Source organism: Callorhinus ursinus, unplaced genomic scaffold (assembly GCF_003265705.2).
Source record: "Callorhinus ursinus isolate GAN/ISIS: 27379988/994484 unplaced genomic scaffold, GSC_fseal_2.0 scaffold107, whole genome shotgun sequence".
NCBI lineage: Eukaryota > Metazoa > Chordata > Mammalia > Carnivora > Otariidae > Callorhinus > Callorhinus ursinus.
In genome coordinates this window covers 982,704-1,000,028 of record NW_027397169.1, presented here as the reverse complement: position 1 = coordinate 1,000,028, position 17,325 = coordinate 982,704, and the positions used below count along the sequence as shown (strand labels likewise).

Below are 17,325 nucleotides of genomic sequence, written 5' to 3'. Positions count from 1 at the left end.
CATTATTCACGATGGCCAAAGGTGGAAAACAACCTAAATGTCCATTGACAGATGAATGGATAAACAAAATGCGTCCATCCACACAATGCAATATAACTCAGCCTTAAAAAGGAAGGGCATTCTGACACCTGCTACATCACGGATGAACCTTGAGGGCATTACGCTCAGTGAAATAAACCAGACACAAAAGGACAGAAATTGACTCCACTCAGAGGAGGCACCCAGACGGCAAGTTCAGGGGCACGGGAAGTCCAATAGGAGACACCAGGGGTGCGGGTGGGGAGTCAGTGTTTCACGGAGACAGAGTCCCACTTGCAGGGAGATGACAAAGTTCTGGAGAACTTGGATGGTGTGGATGATTGCACAACAGCGTGAATGTGCTTAATGACGCTGAGCTGTGCGCTGAGAAATGGTTAGAAGAGCAAATGTTACGTTATGTATATTTTACCACCAAGGAAAGCAGAAGAGGGTAGTTCGGGCAGAGGGGATCTCCCTGGAGGTGAGACAGGGGTACACAGCTGCGCGGTCAGTGTCCAGGAGGCCACTGGGGACCTCAGCGGTGGGGGCAGGGCAGTGAGCATGGAGTCCAGCGGCATGGAGTCCAGCGCAGAGGGCCAGGGAAGCCCGTTCTGAGAGCAGGGCAGAGGATTCTCTAGATCAGACCATGAGAGAGAGGAGGATAGGGAGCCAAGGATGGGGAGAGGCCCGAGAGAATTTAAATTCCAGCAGGGGAGCCCAGAAGAAGAGGCAGAGAGAAATGGAGGTGGGGAGAGACGGGGACAGAGAGAGCATCTCCTGCCCGGGCAAGGATTCTAAACTCACCCTCCGTCCCGGCACCAGCCAGTGATGGCATCTGGGTGGGTCTCTGGGGCTTGGCACCCTCTGAGCCACCCTGTTTCCACCTCTGCCCCTTCATTCCCGTCTTAACCCCCCCCCCACCCCGATGACGCCCTTCGATCGTGCTTCCAGTCTGGGCCCCAAGGGCCTGCCGGTCCGAGCACCGCCAGCCTCACTTTCCAGGACTGTCCCCCTCCAAGCCTCACTCCCGCCACGCTGGCGTTCCCCAAACACACCAAGCTCAGTCCTGCCCCCTAGCCTTTGCCCCTGCAGTTCCTGCCCCACCCAATGTCCCAGATCTTCATTCACACACCTGGCTCTTTCTGGGCCTTCCCTGGCGCCCACCCCTCCCCGCCGCCCCGCGAATGCAGCCTCCACCCTGACACGCTTTCTGTCACATCACAAGGTTTGCTTCCTTTCACGGCAATTAATTACAGGGTGGGTCTGTTTCCTGCCTCACAGCTTGCCTCCCCCTCTCCAGAGCAGGCGGTTGTGTCTGCCCTGTTCACCATAATCCCCTGCCCACAAAAAGACCCAGCATACAGTAGGCGCTCGATAAATGTGTGTTGCATTCAGTAATGGTCACAGAATGGGTTTGTCCATGTGAATCTCTGTGCTTCCCTGTCTCCTTGTGTCCTACGTGTGTCTTGTGTCTGTATGTTTCCGTGGGCACTGATCTGTGGTGTTTGCCGGTTCCCACGGTGTCAGTGTCTCTCACCGTGGCCCATTTCCAGGTACCAGCATGATGTCACTGACCTTGGGGCTGGGAAGAGATGCACAGGAGCACCCCACTGTCCACTATTGCCCCCAAATGGATTCAGTAGTCGTAAATAACCTTGAGAGCACAGATAAGAGAAAAATGAAGCAAAATAATTGGGAGGGTTGAATTTCTTAATTTTATTACAGTAAAACATACGTGACATAAAATTTACCACTTTAACCATTTCTTTTTTTTTTAAGATTTTATTTATTTATTTGACAGTGAGAGACACAACGAGAGGGAACACAAGCAGGGGGAGCGGGAGAGGGAGAAGCAGGCTTCCCACCAAGCAGGGAGCCCGATACGGGGCTTGATCCCAGGACCCTGGGATCATGACCTGAGCTGAAGGCAGATGCTTAACGACTGAGCCACCCAGGCGCCCCCCACTTCAACCATTTCTAAGCATATAGTTCAGTGGCATTAAGTACGTGGTGTTGGATTTAAGGGGCTATTACTTTCGTTCTTGACGTGATTTATTTAAGTGTAAGTTTATATAATTGTTTTATGATGGCAGCATTTAACACCCAGCCTGCGAAACTCCTGATCCTATTACAATGGGCGCCGTGAGCCGGGACGAGCTGGCCTCCTGGTGTGTGCTCCCAAGTGCCCGTGTGGTTCCACGTGTCCCCATTCGTAATGTCGCAGGCACACCCCTGTGCGTGTGTATCCGCCTATCTCTGAGCATAAAGGAGCCTGGGTGGGCCCCGCGTGCACCCGAGGGTCTCTGCGGGTGCACCACTCTGCGCACCCCCACACCTACCTGGACCCACAGGTATCCACGTACCCGTATGGCAGGGGACCCGTGCCTCTGTGCAGGAACCACGTGCCTGAGTACCCACTCCATTGACGTGCTGGAGCCACGTCTGAGTGTTTCCTCCTAACTCCATGCTCAAGGGCATTGGGTTGGCTTTGCAATCAGCTATGTGGGACTGTTTACACCACGGGAGTCAGCAAACGCTACATATCAGGGATTTTTTTTTTTTTTTGGTCAGAGAGGTGGTTGTTGAACATTGACTGCAACACCGTGGGGACCCATGTGTGTACCCTCACACACGCTGGTGCGGGTTCCTGGGGGTCTGAGTGCCTGCGCCTCTGCCGATACACACGGCTTGTGTCTCGTGCATCTCCGTGCACCCGTGTACGTGGGTGAGGCCCTGGCACCCTGTTCCTCTTCAGCAGTCGGTTCCACAGGAAGCCGCTGGGGTGAGGGCAAGGGTGCTGAGGCTCCCCGCCCCATTCCCCACCCCACCTCTCAGGACACCTGCACGCACAGGTCTGAGCAGTGGGGGAGGTTCCCGGCTTCTGGAACCCGACCTGGGCTGTGTCCTCAGGCCCCTGCCTGGGCCCACAGCTGGGGCTGACAGAGGCACCAAGCAGGTGGGCAGGCAGTTGAGGAAGAGGAAGCTGGGGCAGAGTTGGGTCACCCTGCGGTTCCCCGGGGGCCCCGACCCGCCGGTGCTCCCCCCGGGCCTCCTGGAAGCTGTGGGTCTTGGGGACCGTAGGAGCTGGTGGCCGGGCCGGGTACCCACAGCAGCGAGGACAAGCCTCCCTCTGGTGAGTGACCATCACGGGGGCGTGGGGGACAGAGGGACCAACAGAGACAGAGTGGCAGCGGGACGGGGGGTGAGGGAGTCCAGAGAGCAGCAGATAGACCACCCACAGTTTCTCTCCACCTGGCAGCCAGCCTGCTTCCTGAGGGGGCAGGGAAGGCTCTTTGACCCCGGGTTTGCTCTGCAGAGGTCTGCAGGCCGCAGAGGTCACCCCAGGGGGCTGGGGTCTGTGACACGTGCAGCCCATAAGACAGGAAGATGGGGTCCCTTGTAGCCAAAGCCTGCATAGGGGACCCAGCTAGGGGGTGAATGGAGTGCTCCCTGTGCAGAGTCACCAGGCAGGCTTTGTAAACTGGACCCCGGAGCCCGCCCCCGCCCCGGGCCTTCCTGAAGCCGAATCTGGAGACTGGGGCTCAGGTGTCTGACTTTCAAAACAAACACTGCTTCCTAAGGTTGATGTCTGAGCCAGTCCCGAGGAGGGTGCGCCCGAATCTTCTGAGGTCAGCTGAGGAAGAGGAGGACCCTCCTCCTGGGCCGCCCTCCAGGTGGAGTTCTGGCCGCTAGGGAGGCGCCCCCTGGCTCCCACCAAGGCCCACCTTGGGGAGCCTCACACCCGCCTGCCTGGGGTGGGGCGAAGGGGGCGGAAGGCTGTGGTTTGTGCAGGGCACACCCAGGCCTGCTTCCTCCCAGCCCCAGGGCCACACAGCTTGTAGGTGGCTTCATGTCCCGGAGGGTCTGGCAGGCTGGGAGCAGCCGGGAGGGGGGGCAACTGGGAGGGAAGAGCTGGGGCCAGGGAGAGCGGAGCTGGTGAGCATGGAGCATGTGCGGAAAGCCTCGAATGCCACACTCAGGGGGCTGATTCTCCAGAGTGTTCCTCTGGCCCAGTCACCTGCAGGGAGGGCCCAGGGAGGGCTGCCCCCACTCTCGGCCCCCTGTGAGTTTTCTAGCCTCCGCTACGAGCCCCTCTGGGAGGGCTTCCTGGCAGAAGCAAGCTTTTCACGGGAATGTCAGCTGCACACAAACATCAGTGTGTCTGTTCTGGGCTGTTCTCCCCATGTCCCCTCAGGCCCCCAGCGCCTGGCGCAGGGCTGGACATGGGCCGGTGCTCGTTACTTTTGCTGCAGATGACGGCAGGGTTGTGTCGGCCAGGTGCAGGTTCAGATCCTGGCTCCCCTGCCTCCATGTGGCCACAGGCAAGGCACCTCACTACTCTGGCCCTGTTTGCTCCTCTGTGAAAGGGCTGTCCCGGGCCTTGCAGGTGACATCTTAACACGCTGCCTGGCCCACCCCGGGAGCTCGGAAAACACAGTCAGCCTGCCCGACCCCATAGACCATCCCCGTCCCAAAGCCTTGCTTCAGCAGCCACAGAAGCTCTCACAGATGCCCTCCACGCAGAGGTCCGGGACCTCCAAGAGCCGTCCTGGCCCACCCAGGGACAGGCGTGTGGCGGGAGGTGAGGAATTAAAGCCTGGAGCACAGCAGAGGGCCGGTGCTGTTAAATCTCCACGCGCGCTTCTATGTAGGAGTCTGGCCGTTTGTGTATGATTGTGTGTGCGCGTGCGCGTGTCCGTGCGTGCGCGTGTGTCCGTGTGCGCGCGTGCTTGCGCATGCACGCTTCCAAGTGTGAACGTGCATCTGACTAGTGTGTGCACGTCTGCGGCTGCCTTTGTGGGCTGGATTGTGTTGGGTGCTGCTGTTTACAGCGTGGGTGTTTTTATGTCTTTCTGTTAGTGACAGATTGGGGCTCACCTACTGGGGAGGTGCAGATGGGGCCGTCAGGGCCGGGAAGGGGGGCATGAAATGGCCAAGGACGGAGTTCAAAGGTCAGACAGAGAACGAAAGAAGGGCCAAGCAAGGCAGGAAGGGAGACCGAGGACGGTGCAGGAAGGAAAGTCTGTGGCATCATGGGGGGCAGGGGTGCAAGAAATAAAGGGGTCAGAGGCGTCCAGCAAAGGTGAGGCAGAAAATGTCCATTGGATTTAGGCCCTAGAGAGAGCAAGAAGGCTGGAGGGGATTGAAATAAGATTACAGGGGCTGTGGGATCCATTGGGTGAGTAGGCAAAGGTGGGCCAGCAGATAACCCTTCTGGAAGGGTCGCTGAAGGCCGAAGAGTGACAGCCCGCTCCTCCGAGGCGGCGACGGTGGGCCAGGACGCAAGGAAGAAGAAGCCCTTGACCCTCTCACCAGTGACAGCGGTTTGGGGCTGGGAGGTCAAAGGATTTGGGGAGCAGAGGAGGGGGTCAGCAGAGAACAAAGCCATTTCTCAGCACGGGGAGTGAGGATGCAGTCGGGAGGCTCGGCCACCAGGGGGCAGCCCTGGCATGGCCACGCGCTGACCGTCGCCCGCCCGCCCACCCCATGCGCCCGACTCACACGCACACAACCGTGCAGACGTGCAGAAACCCGGGCAGGCGCCCAAACCCCTCACAGATATCAGACACAGATCTCCCCACGTCCCGGGTGAGCCGTGTAGATCCAACCCCACGATACCAACGGGCATTCAGACGCACATAGGATGGCAGATATTTTTTTAAAAGGCCCAGATAACAATATTCAGCTATAAAAAGGAAGGAAATCCTGCCATTTGTGACAACATAGATGGACTTTGAGGGCATTCAGCTACGTGAAATAAGTCAGACAGAGAGAGACAAATACTGTGTGATCTCACTTAAATGTGGAATCTAGGGTGGGAGGGATGGGGTGGCTGGGTGATGGACATTGGGGAGGGTATGCGCTATGGTGAGCGCTGTGAATTGTGTAAGAAGCCTCCTGAATCACAGACCTGCACCCCCGAAACAAATAATACATTATATGTTAATTAAAAATGTGGAATCTAAAAACAGCAGCCCAACGCGTGGATAAAGAGATCGGATTTGTGGTTTCCAGAAGCAGGGGGTCGGGGAGGAAGGAGAACGGGAGGAAGGGACCAAAAGGGACAAACTTCCAGGTACAAGATAAATAAGCCCTGGGGATGTGACACACAGCATGGTGGCTAGTGTTAACTCCGCTGTGTGGTATATGGGAAAAGTTGCTAAGAGAGTAGATCCTAAGAGTTCTCATCACAAGGAAAAAGACTTTTTTTCTTTTTTTTCTGGATAAATCTTTTTTTTCCGTGTCTATAAGAGGTGGTGGGTGTTAAGTAAGCTTGTTGTGCCAATCATTTCACAGTATAGGTTAGTCAGGTCGTGTTGTATGCCTTAAATTTATATAGTGCTGTGTGTTCATTCTATCTCAATAAAACGGGGGGGACCACCTAGATGTTCATATTCACCCCCACATAGACAAGGTGACACTCAAGATTTGCACTCAAACACACACTCACAGACATGAAAATACACACTCTACGTGCAAACTCACAAACCCAAAAAAATCACAAACAATGGCACACACACACACACACACACACACACACACACACACACACACTCGGACATTCAGGCACACGCAGGCTCACCTCAGGACCCGGTCTAGACTTGCTTCCTGAGGACCCCAGTGTCACCACCACTCACACTGCCATCTTCAGCTCTTCCTGGGAATGTTTTATCTGGCCAGGGTGAGAAGCTTACGGGTCAGGGAAAGGGGAAGGGCGTGGGTGGTTGTACTAAGGGCTTGACCTCCCCCCAGCCTGGAGTCCCTGGGCCCCCCAGCCAGAAACCCCAGCCCCCCTGCCCTAGCCCGAGGCTCCCATCAGCTGATGCATCTGGCAGCCCCTGGTGGCTGTCTCCGCCCCTCTTGCTGGCAGCCCCATCTTGGCAGGGATTCCCAGCCAAACTCCTGCTTCAACCCCTGCTGTTCACCCACATTCTCGCACGCGTGGGACCCCATGGCTAACTCGGCACTCCACCACTCCTGGCCAGCCCTCTCCAAGCTGTGGCTGAAGCAGTGGGCCTTCAAGAGAGGTAAGGGGGCGGGCCGTGACCAGCAGGCAGGGCTCCCTTGGCAGCCTGGAGCCTTTTCTTGGCCTGGGGCACAGACTCTGCCTGATCCAGCCCCGAATTCCACGATCCCCAGCTCCCCCAGCCCCCACAGAACATCACAGACTTCTGGGGTCCCATCTCCCCAGGCTCAGCCAGGATCTTGTCTCAGGAGATAAATTTTCGGAAAGAGAAATCCCTCCGGGCAGCCTGATGACTTCCTGGGGGTTCTTGATGGCTGTTTGCTCCTGGATAGCTGCAGCACAGAGGCTCAGGGAAGCAACAAAAAGGAGGAGGTTGGAGACTCCCAGGGGGTCTGGTAGATGCCTCCCTCAAACACACACACATTGTCTGGTGGCAACCCCCTCCCAGGTCCTGGGGTCTCAGTTTACCTCTATGGGGGCTGAAGAGGCCCTTGCAGTACACCCCCCAAGGTGTGGGTGAATTGCTTTGGCAAAAAGACGCTTCTCCTTAAATCTCGAGGTGAGTTTACCCTGGAAGATAACCAGACAGTGTCCGGGGCCACGGGACGTGGAGCCTCCTGGACGTCCTTGCCCCTCTGTGCCTCCCACCTTTGCACAACCCTCCCCCACCCCATCAGGCCAGCCCATGTTCAGCCTCAACAAGTCCTAGCCACTGCCACCTGCATGAGTCAAGTACTGGTTCAGGGTGGCAGTGAGTGTTCTTGAAAAGGGGAGGCCAGTGAAAACATTCCTTAGCTCATGCTCGCCACGGACTCTGTGGGCCGAATGTGTAACCAGGCACCCTGCTTGGGTCAGGAAGGAGATGGGAGTATCAGAGGACCCGGAGGCAGGGGTTGGGGAGAAAAAGGGTGGCCTAGAGACTGGGATGCAGTAGAAGAGTAGTCAGAATGATGGAAGCTGCTGCCAGGGGTTGAACCTTCGTGATGTTGAGAGAGGTTGAGTGACAGCAAGCACATGCTGGAGGAACCAGGATTTGAAAACAGTTCTATTCCAAGGCTACCTTTGTGGTGTGTTCTGGCCGGTAAACAGAGCTGCTGGTGTGGGCGGCTGGAGGGCCTGGGGAGGGCTTTTAAATCCACCAGTGGATGGCAATACCAGAGAACTAGTGCACCAGCCAAGGACCACCAAAGGGCCTGTCTCCGACCCAGATCCTTACGAAGTTCCGCCCACTCCTGGCCTCCCTGCCCACCCCATCTTCCGGCCCAGACCGACTGAGACTGATTCACAGGCTGGCAAGTCGGGGAGTGAGCTGAAGGAACCAGCAGTGACTCTTACACCCTTTTGTAGCTGGTGCTGCAGGGGCTGATGGTGGAAGAGGCTGCCTGGGACCTAAATCCGGGCTCCTTAGAGTGAAGCATGGTGTTGGGGAGCAAAGTCTTTCCTAATAACGTCCTTCCAGTCTTTAGCCCTGGGGGGTGGGGAGACACATAGGAAGAGGGTGTTTTGTGCCCCTCTTAAGCTCTGTAACTGGCCATCTGGGCACCTAACGGGACTTCCTGGGAAAATGATGGGGTTGGATCTGGGGAAGCAAACAAGGCTAAGGAGTGGGTGGTTGGGACCTGCAGTGAGGTTCCCTCACTGAATGCATAAGGAGTGCATTCTGTCGTAACTTGGTTTCCTTCTTGCCTGCGTTCTCTGACTCTGTTCTGCCCCCCTTCCATCTACATGTCTTCTCCCTCATCCCCTCAGAATGCATTCTCCTGAATTTAATGCCTCACTGCCTCTAAACACTGCCACACCACCTATCCCAACTATCTATCCATCCATCAATGCATGCATGCGTTCATCCTTCCATCCATTCATCCATCCACCATTCATCCATCTAATCATCTATCCTTCCAACCATCCACCCATCCAACCATCTGTGCATCCATCCATCCAAATAGCCAGCCAGCCAAGTATCCATTCATTCATCCATCCCAAGCATCCATCCATCCATCCATTTATATAAGCATCTACCCATCTAACCATCCATCCAACCATCCACCCATTCATTCATCCAACCATCCAGCCAGACAACTATCCATTCATCCAGCCAGCCAGCCAATTAGCCAACTATCTAACCACCCATCCATCTATCCATCTATCCAACAATATATTCACTCATTCATCCAACCATCCACTCATCCATCCATCCAATCATTTATTCACCCACCCACCCATTCATCAGCTTACCACAGGATAGCCTGGTGGTTATAAACCCCTGCTTTGGAGTTGGAAACACCTGGGTTCACAACCCAAGTCTTCCTCTTAACAGTATGGTATGACCTTGGGCAAGTCTCTAAGCCTCAGTTTCTTCTTTTGTAAACAGTGGGGACTTGGGGGTTGTTTTAAGGATAGAGGAATGCAAAGTACATGACAGACTTAACACTAGGCAAAGCATATAGGAACAGATCAATATACACAAGATTTTACTACTTGGGGCTTGGGGATGTAAAAGTGGCACAGACATAGTATCTGCCCTCATGGACCTCGTGGTCTGGAGCAGGGGTCAACAAGCTTTTCTGTAAAGGGCCAGAGAGTAAATATTTTCAGCTTTTTGGGTCACATATCCCTGAAGCAATTACTAAACTCTGCTGTTATCGCATGAAAGCTGTCATAGATAATATGTACACAAATGGGAATGACTTGTGCTAATAAAACTTTATTTATAAAATCAGATGTTGAGCCAGATTTGGCCCATGGGACCCCTGGTCTAGAAGGGAACGAGTAAACCAATCACACTGCAACAAGGGGGTTGAAATTGTGGTTGACGATTGTTTGTGGGGGGAAAACCCCAACGAGAATTGTGGTTGCGTAGGGAGAGAAACAATGGGGGCTGAAATTCAGACAGTGGCAGAGGAAAGAAGAAGAGAGGATGGAGTGGAAAAATGTCTGGGAGGTCACATTGACAGGGCTTGGTGTCCTGAGGGGTAGTGAGGAGGTAAGACTGGTCTCCAGGTTTCTGGCCAGGTCACTGGGAAGAGAGTGCATTCACACCGCTGTAGGGACATAAGATGAGGAGAGAAAACAATGAGTTTGGTCCTGACAGCTTGAGGTTGGGGTATGGGTGGGAATACTAGGCAGCAGTGACCAGAGGCCACTGGAGACAATGCCTGGAGCCTGGGGGGAGAGAATCTTCCACCAAAACCGGAGTTCATTGTGCAACATCAGAGTCAGAGGTCACTCTGAGAGCAGCGTCAGGGTTCAGCTTGTGGCACTGGGATGGGAACTCAGTCTATGATACCAGGATCAGGACTCAGTCTATGATATTAGGATTGGGGCTCAGTCCATGACACCAGGATGGGGCTCAGTCTATGATATTGGAATTGGAGCTCAGTCTATGACACCAAGACAGGGCTCAGTCTATGACATTGGGATTGGAGCTCAGTCCATGACACCAGGACAGGGCTCAGTCTATGACATTGGGATTGGAGCTCAGTCCATGACACCAGGACAGGGCTCAGTCTATGACATTGGGATTGGAGCTCAGTCCATGACACCAGGATGGGGCTCAGTCTCTGATATTGGGATTGGAGCTCAGTCCATGACCCCAGGATGGGGCTCAGTCTATGACACCTGGATCAAAGTTCAATCTATGACCCTGGCCATCAGGGTTTATAGTTGGTGATACAAAGATTGGGGTTCAGCATGGGATACCAGGATGAGAGTTGAGACTGTCATCAAAGTCAAGCCCAGCCAGTTCTTGGGTCAGAAGCTTCCATAGAAAGATTAAACTCATCCCTGGCCTTTCATGTTCAGCCTGCGATCCCAGACCCACAGGGTCTGCAGATGCAAGGTCTGAGGTTCTGCCTTTGGCCTCTACAGGCTCTTGTGGCCTCAGGCCTCCGTGAGGTCCCTGCCCAGTGAAGCAGGCAGAGCCTTCAGTCTTTCCTGAGGCCCCCGGGGTGCTTGGCCAAGGGATGGGACTGACCCTGGGACCAGCTCCTCTTCCTCCCCGGCTCGCATCAGCCTCCCAGACCCACCCCCACATCTGGTTTTTCTCCTTCACAGCCTGCTTGTTTTGTTCAGACATTTCTCTGAGTCATAGCTGCCGCCTTGGCTTCAGGGTGGGGAAGACAGGAGATACAAGGCTTAAATGAGGTACAGCAGAGCAGAGCCCCTCAGTCAGCCTGAGAGGGGAGCTGGGAGAGCAGGGATGGTGGAAACAATGATGTTCTCACACACTGTGGCCGGCCCAGACATCAAAGGCTCATCTACCTTGAAGGAAATGGAGCTGCAGCTCATAAGCACCCACACAACCAAAATTCTGCAAGGGGCCCCAGCGATTTTTTTGGCAACAATTTCATTGAGCTACAATTCACACACCCTACAATTCACCTGTTTAATGGGTACAATTCAATGACTTCTAGTACATTTGCAAGGTTATGCAACCATCACCACAATCCATTTTAGAATATTTTCATCACCCCAGTAGAAATTCATATCTTCTACCTGTCACTCCACAGCCCCCCATCCCCCCCCAACAGCCTTAGGCAACCACGACTTTGCTTTCTGTATCTATAGGTTCACCTATTTCAGACATTTTCTATAAATGGACTCGCATAGCATGTGGTCTTTGTCACTGGCTGCTTATAATGTCTTCAAGGTCGATTCCCCCACCGTATAGCAGGTGTCAGAACTTTATTCCTTTTTAGTGGCTGAATACTATTCCACTGTACGCTACACCACACCTTGTGTGTCTATTCATCCGTTGGTGGATATCCAGGTTGTTTCCACCTTCTGACTATTATAAATAATGCTGCTCATAAGCAGTCACGTATAGGGTTTTGGGTGGACGTACGTTTTTATTTCCCGCGGGGATATACCTGGGCATGGGATGGCGGGGTCACTAGATAGCTCTATGATTTTCTTTTTTAAGGGGCTGCCACACAGTTTTCCGGTGTCCCGGTATTTTTGCACACGTGCATGTGCCCACCTAACCCCTTTGCACTCATTTATTCATGAAACGTGTTTATTTCTGCCTCGGCCGTTTCCTGCTGTCCTGGTTCAGAAGCCCTCGCAATTTTGTATTCATAATTTCGTATTCTTTCCTAAAAGAAGGCTCCTCCAGACTGTGTATGTTTCAGGGTCCCAAAACTTGGAGCAGTGTTTGCAGGTCTGCAGCCAGGAAAAGAGGGGGTGTGAGTAGACAGCCCCGTTGGAATAGAGGGACATCATCGACCTTCCCCTCTGCTAGACCCTTTGAAGAATGAATGGGGGGTGTTGCTCATAATCACCCTGGCTCAGCATTAAGTAGGACTGTCCCCAGCAAACCAGGATATGGGGTCACCCAGCCATAGGGGACCCAATCTACCTACCTAACTCAGCACTTTCCCAAAGTATCTGACACCCCACTCTCCCACCCCAACTCAGCCCCACCTGAGGCCACCATTGCTCTTATTTAGAACGCGCCGGTCTGGTCAGTCCCTCCATGTATCCCTCCACCGTTCTCTTCTCCTCCAGGCACTCTCCTGTCACCTCCCTGGTTTCAGCAGAGCCTGGGTTGAGGGGGGATGGAGGAGCGAAGTCCAAACAACAAGGCAATGCAATGAAATGAAACGTACATTAAAGAGGCACCATATAAGTGGGGGGCGGGCAGAGATTTCTGGAAGGAATACGGTGAGGCCTGCAGGCAGGCAGCCTCAGAGCAGGAATGGAGGGGGAGGGTCTCATGCAGCAGGTCCTGCGGGAGCAGAGACAAGACACAGAAGGAATATCCTGGTGGGTATCGGGGGCCAGGCCAAGAGTCTCCATATCCTTCCTGCAGGCAATGAGGAGGCTCCGCAGGGATTTGAATAGGCAAGGGGGACCTCTCCTGCTGCAGTGTAAGGGGCAGGAAGAGAGAAAAGGGGGCACCCACTCCTCCCACAGCAGGCGGCTCAGTCCAACACCAGATATCAGGCCAGGGCACCCTCCTGACCTAGAGAGCAAGCAAGGTGGCCAAGACCGGCCAAGGACCACACATGCTGGGCCCCTTCACCTTCCCCAAAGCTCTAAAAGGCATCGTCACACTCACCTTCCAGGTGAGGAAACTGACCTTCAAGGTGTCTTCCCCAAAGGGGGGGGGGCAACCATTAACGACAGGTCCGGGCAAGGACACAATCTGCTTGACCCTAAAGCCCCGGTTTTCTCCTCTATCCCGTGGCACCCAGAGGTCCCTAAACTCCAAATACAACATTGGGGCAGAGGTGCCTGAAGTCCCACCGTTAGAGACCCTACAAATGCGGGCACTGGGCACTTGCATTTGATCTTAAGGACCCATTCTATTGAATGAGGGCTTTTTTTTGCCAGAGCAAGCATGACAAACCAGTGTCATCTTAGGAGCCTACTCTGATTAACTCAAGATAGCTGCTGGAAATGGTGCCCTGGGGCAGTGCGGGGGGGGATCCTAAAGGAATAAATGATCAGCAGGAAAAGAACCTCATGATTGAATACATATGTCCACCAGAGGCACAGGATGGGGAGGTGACAGCATGTAGGCGGGCTTAAAAGTCATGGAGACCATCTTCCTCCACCACCCCATCTTACAGATGAGAAGACTGAGCTCCAGCAGAGCAGCAGCAGATGCAGAACTCAGACTCCCGCTCCTTAGCCCTTCCGCCTTGGCCCTGACGCCTGGTCTCTCCTTTCTGCACAGGTTCTGAGCCCAAGCCATGTGCCCAGCCCTTTGACTCTGGAGCTGCAGCTTCAGGCACTGAGAGCAGCGACGGAGCCTGGAGGTCCGAGCACCCAGACTTCCCCACCATGGAGGATGAGCAGGCAGGTGTCTGATGGCTGAGACAGGCCAGAGCTGATGACACCAGTGGCAGCAAGTACACTTTGTAAAACACGTGCACTTTACCAGGCACATCTGTGCACGTTAGTTCAGAGAACACCCGTTAAAACTTGGCCGAGTAGTTATGATTCCATTTTATAGATGAGGAGACTGGAATCCTTCCTGGAACAAGGGGAGGGAGGGAGGGCGGGAAGGGAGGAGGGAGTAGTAAGTAGAAGGCCGCTGGATGGATGGATGGATGGATGGGAGGAAGGAAGAACTGACAGAGGGATGGATACATGGATGGCTGGACGGATGGGAGGAAGGAAAGAAGCTTAGACGGGTGGGTGGATGGAGGAAACACGAAGCAGCAGCTTCCACGGGAGCTCCCAGCTAGGGCAGCCCTGCAGAGTGGTCTCAAGTCAGGCTAAGAGGGGCGAACCACTAGGTCCCCACATCGATCAGCGGTGGCGGGTGGGCTGCCCAGGAAGGGGCATGACTTCCTGGAAGGGGTCTGACAGCGGACAGCCATCTGCGGACAGCCCCCCTCCCCGCATCTGGGGCAGCATGTCTTCACGGGAGGGGGTTCTGGGTGGCGTTTTGCACCGCCCCCCACACTAAGGAAGGAGGGCCTGTGACAGTTAAAGCCTGTAGGGCGTCCTGTGGACCCACCCCGTCATGTTGTAGAAGAGGATCCTAGGGCCCAGCAGGCAGGACCTGGCCCCAAGTGTCAGGGAGGATCCGGGGCGCACGAGGGTAAGATCAGGACTCAGGTTTAGTTCTGGGCTCTGGGCCTTTCAGAGAAAACCGGAGGCTGCAGGCCGTGGGCAGATGAGGTGGTGATGCGGGAACGGTGCCCCGGGGGAGGCAGGGCGCCCTGGGAGTATGCGGCCAGACTCTATCCCCCGCCTCCACCCAGTGAAGCCCTCCACAACTCCTATTTGTTCCTCGAGGCTTCGTTGGCTGTCGCCTCCTCCAGGAAGACCCCCTGGCTGGCTTGCTTGCTTGCTTGCTTGCTTTTTCTTTCTTTCTTCCTTCTTCTTCTTTCTTTCTTTCTTACATTTAGTAGGACTTCTTCTTGAAAGTCTACTGTCTCCTAACTGGTAAGACGTAGATCTCTTCTTTTCTTTCTTTTTATTTTTTAAGTAGACTCCACGCCCAATGTGGTGTTTGAACGCATGACCCTGAGATTAAGAGTCCCATGCTCTACTGACTGAGCCAGCCAGGCACCCCAAGAGGTAGATCTTTTTTTTTAAGTATATGAAACGTGACCAATGCGTGAAACTTGGCCAGTTCAAGGGATCTTTCATGTGTCATGCGGACGCTACTTTATGTGGTCAGAAATAGGTTTTTGGGGGGTTTTCTTGTGGCTCTGGAAGCTGTCTAAAGTTTGCCTAACTTTTCCTAATTGAGTTGTACTTAATAGGTTTTTTACCCCAATGATTACCCTGGGTGTAGTACTTCAAAATAGAAGGGATTTTCTAAGTAAAATTCCAATCCAGAATTCCCATCCCTCCAGACAGGGCCTGCTGGCCCCCCTCAGTTCTTTTCTTTAGCCTGCTTCCTGAAACATTCTATCATACTTGATTATGATGGCTGGATTAAACCATCACTCTTCCTGCACCTAGCTCCGGGAGGGCAGGGGACGGACTGTGTGACACAGCCCTCAGCTTCCTCAGAGGGAAAGCCCTGACCCCTGAACCAGAAAAACAGCAAGCGCCATCAGACCTGCTTCTACTGACCAAGGGCTTGCAAAGCGCACACATCATCTCGTTGTACTCACACAGCAAGGAATCCTACAAGAAGGCAGCTTTGCACCCATTTTTCAGAGGAGAAAACAGACCCAGAGAGGGTTTGGGACTTGCCTGAGGTCCCGCCGAGCTAATAAAAGTCATACCAGGGATGCAAACCCTGACTGAGGTTTTCCTACCATTTGAGCTGCTCAAGAATCAGCTGCCCTGTCATTTATTTGCTATTTTGTTCGATACCAGCCTCCTTTCTTACCTGATGAAATGGAACCAGAGAAACAATATGCTCGAAGCTGCTTTGGCGTGCCATGGTTTGCTAATATACGATGAAATAAATAACTACTCGCGTTTTTAAAAACCAGTTTATCCACGTACTGTCCAAATCTGCACCCAGTAAGCCCTTCTGCAGAGAGCATTCCTGGGACATCTCACCTCTGAGTCCGACTGGGAGGACGCCCACCCCCAAGGCTCCCCAGGGTCCATGCAGTGAGAGCCTGGATTTATTGCATCCTCTCTGGGGTGTCAGGACCAGTATACACTGTTTAGTCAGATGCCTGGAAAGGCCCCCGTTGGGCCGGCTCCTGCCTTTTCTCACCCAGGCAATGCTGGAGGAAAGGTTGGGGCTCCCAAGCCAAGGATGAGGCTCCCCTCCCCCTGCGTCCCTCAGTGCACCTGCTGCCGGGAGCTAGGACGGCCTGTGCCCACAGCTGCCCACCACCCCTGCCACCCCCAGCCCTGGCCAAGTGCCCACTGCTGCCTCTGGTGAGGGAGGCCAGATGCAGGAGAGGGAGAGGGGGCCCGGCCCAGGCCAAGAGGCTGTCCTGACGTGTTTATATTTACAGAAGGATAAAAACCAGAGACACAAGGAAATCTTTCGGGCAGTGGGTCAATAGAGGGAGGTTGTCCAGGCACCAGGGATGGGACTGGAGTGACTTGGGGGAAAGGGGAGACCCACCAGGACGCTGCTGCCCAGGTCACAGGACGGGCAGGCGAGCCTGAGCCAGCCACGACCAGAGACGTGGGTATTCCCACAGAGACCGGAGAAGCGGGACCCTGGTATATAAAGGACAGAGGGAGGACATGGAGCCAGAGAAGGGGCAGCTGGGGAAGGTGGGAGGGACAAAGATCAATGGGGGCAAAAGAGAGATTCTAGAGAAAGGGAGGCTGTGCGAACAGCATGGAGCATGTTCCAGAAGTCAAGCCCAGAATCACCTCCCGCTCCAGCAATCCCCCTTCTGGATAGCTACGCACAAAAATTGAAAGCAGGGACTTGGCACAGTTCCCTGTACACCCACGTTCACCGCACGCTTCACAACAGCCAAACATGGAAGCAACCCGTGTCCATCACGGGATGAATGGTACAAAGAAGGGATAAACCTGTGGAGAGCTCCCAGCGGGTAAGACCGGAGGGAAAAGCCAGATCCTGCATAGCTCCTCTTTCCAGGTACTTTCGACTTTGAATTGGAAGCTTTTCCGCAAACCCCCCATGCCAAGCATTAGTAGGGGGTCTCCCTGTTCTCCCTCACCTGCTAAGGACTGGCCCTGCCTGGCCAAATGGTCCAGGGGTAGGGTTGCAAGACTGAGCAAACAAAACTACGGGACACCCAGTTAGATTTGAATGTCAAATAGTGCAATGTTTCGGGATATATTTATACTAAAAAAAATACTTGTTTATCTGAAATTCAAATTTAACTGGGTGTCCTGTATTTTATCTGGCAATCCTATCCTGGGGTATTTTTTTTTTAAGATTTTATTTATTTATTTGACAGAGAGAGAGAGAGAGAGAGAGCACAAGC

The 17,325-nt window shown here is 54.1% G+C and overlaps 1 protein-coding gene across 3 annotated transcripts in view; it reads left to right on the top strand.

Annotated features, from left to right (window-relative positions):
* Positions 1–2,837: 2,837 nt before the first annotated feature.
* The window catches only part of ARHGEF18 (Rho/Rac guanine nucleotide exchange factor 18), a 78,461-nt gene continuing 63,973 nt past the window's right edge, over positions 2,838–17,325 (top strand). For all 3 annotated transcript variants that reach the window (XR_003206184.2, XM_025863109.2, XM_025863108.2), the window contains exons 1-2: positions 2,838–3,151; positions 13,665–13,786. Coding sequence is in view for 2 of the 3 variants with exons in the window: in XM_025863109.2 (XP_025718894.1) it covers positions 13,772–13,786 (15 nt within the window). In the remaining variant the exon portion in view is untranslated. The remainder of the gene's footprint in view (positions 3,152–13,664; positions 13,787–17,325) is intronic.